Below are 2,131 nucleotides of genomic sequence, written 5' to 3'. Positions count from 1 at the left end.
TGTAGGTCATATAGAAGCATCAGTATTGTATAAAGACTCTTTAACTGTGACTCTTGTTACTCGTGTGACCTGTTTTGTCCCACTTTCAGTTCAAATTTCTTTGCTTTTTGTCAGTTTTTCTGCCTCATCTTTGAATTTTTTTTCTCATTCAGTACATTGTGTTTCTGCATACAGGACAACTTAAACTCAGAGGCAAAAAAAATGGATGAAATGTTTGAAATGTTCATAATCACTGTAAGGATTATCTTTCTCCTGCTACCTGAGGTCAACTGAAAAATACTACTTTATAAAAGTTCATACTGATTGAGAGCATTAAGAATGTTCCTGCTTTGCTTGAGCTGGTGTACCTGACCACTCATGTGTCACTAGGACGCAGCCATCTTGTGTTAAAGGACAAAGTTAATCTGCCGCCGCTGTAACCAGCCTGTAAAACGTCCCTACACTGCCCCCCGGTGGAGCTACAGCGTAAAGACAGCTGCCTGTGGCTTTATTGAGCATCACAAACTAAACCATGACTCTGACGTTGAAGCAAACCATGCAGATCCCGAAAAGGGCTTTAAATTAATTTATTTAAAAAAAAGCATTTCTCCACTGAAGCAGAACAAACATCAATTTTTTTTTCTTTTACTATTGTTTGGAACGTGTACAATCAGAAAACAGACTCGCCAGGTCGCCAGAACAGAGTAAAATAATCAAGCAAATGTAGGGGGGTGGGGGGTCTGCCAACACCACAACGTCAACACAGCCGAGAGGGACGAGGAAGAGGAGGTAGAGGAGGAGAAGTGTGGGAGTAGAAACAAAAAAAAAGAAGGAGAAGGAGGAGGAAGAGGAGGGAAATGAAAAAACACAAACATTTAATCAAGTGCAGGTCTGGTTCGGACAAAGCAGGTCTTTTTTTCCTCTGTTCAATTTACAGTTAACAACGTCTCTGTCGTCGGGTACATGCAAGGTCAACATCTGGAACTACACATGGAGATTTTCATATGCTTATATCGGTTATCTGTGCAAGTATTAAAATATGTAGGTATAACTAAGCAAATTTCATATGGATATGTCAGAACGAGGGGGGAAAGAAACAAAATGTTACCAAAACTATTACACTGTTTCACCGAACAGAAAAGGAAGTCCACATAAAAAAAAGTGAGTTTTCTAACTTAGTTACCGAAATGTCATCGACCTCGTCATTTTGAACGCTTCCTTTAATTAAATTATTACTTATCTAGATAAGTGAAAGTACATTAAAAAAAAAAAAAAAAAGTCCTATGCTCCACATTTGAACAACAAAATACTGCATATCTACGTACAGCTGCGATAAAGGAAGGTCAGTATTGTGAGAGGCTAGCTGCCAGAGTTTCAGGAATATTGGCTCCGAGTTGATCCCTTTCTGAATGCGTTGACCGTTTTTTTTCTTTGTTTTTTTTTTTTCGTTTTTTCAACCATTGAATGCTCGTCGTGCTCGTCGCTTCAGTTGGTCGCTTCGTCCCGACGGGGTCCGGGGGGAGGTTGTCTGCCGGCTGCTGGAGTCTCCTCTCTGCTCTGAGGTAGATGCGGCAGAAAGGTGGTGTCCAGCCCCGAGCCGAGTCAGGGCCCTCTCCCCCTGCTGGACCGCTTGAGGTCAAAGGTCAGCTCTTAAGGGTTAATTGTTGTTAAGGCTTCCTGTGGTCTTAGTTTAGTCACTCTCCTGTTTCAGTGGCTCACAGGGGACACCTTTGAGTTCATCTTTGTCCCGTTTCTTTTATTTTGTTCTCAACCCACATTCCAGTCTTTAAAGGGGTGGACATGATTTTTTTTCCTTTTGATGCTCTAGAACAGATAACCCAAACTGAAAATGAAAAGAATCCTCTCCGTTTGGCACCTCGGGAGTCAGTGGTAGAAGGAGGAGAAACGAAAACGAACGACAGGGACGAGAGAGAGAAACCGTGGAGGGAGGAGGAGGTGTTGGGGAGGAAGGGGGGGTCGTGTGGTGTGTGGTTGTACAGACTAGTTAACCGGGTCGTTAGCTGCCGACGAGTCCGAGTCTGCCGCCGTGGTGGTCGGGGCCGCCTCGTCCTCCGATTTCTTGCGCTTGGCGTCCGGCTGTTCGCTGCCCAGCTGGTCCCCGTTCTGTCGTTTGGTGGGGAGGGAGGCTGAG

At 44.1% G+C, this 2,131-nt stretch overlaps 1 protein-coding gene across 1 annotated transcript in view; it reads right to left on the bottom strand.

Annotated features, from left to right (window-relative positions):
- Positions 1–550: 550 nt before the first annotated feature.
- The window catches only part of LOC118322976 (forkhead box protein K2-like), a gene marked incomplete in the record, with an annotated part of 13,953 nt that continues 12,372 nt past the window's right edge, over positions 551–2,131 (bottom strand). The window contains 1 exon segment of the mRNA XM_035654865.1: positions 551–2,131. Coding sequence (XP_035510758.1) covers positions 1,981–2,131 — 151 coding nt within the window.

Source organism: Morone saxatilis, unplaced genomic scaffold (genome assembly GCF_004916995.1).
Source record: "Morone saxatilis isolate NCDOM2014 unplaced genomic scaffold, NCSU_SB_2.0 Contig14, whole genome shotgun sequence".
Lineage (NCBI taxonomy): Eukaryota > Metazoa > Chordata > Actinopteri > Moronidae > Morone > Morone saxatilis.
Note: the sequence above shows the minus strand (reverse complement) of the source record. Positions and strands in the feature narration are given on the sequence as shown.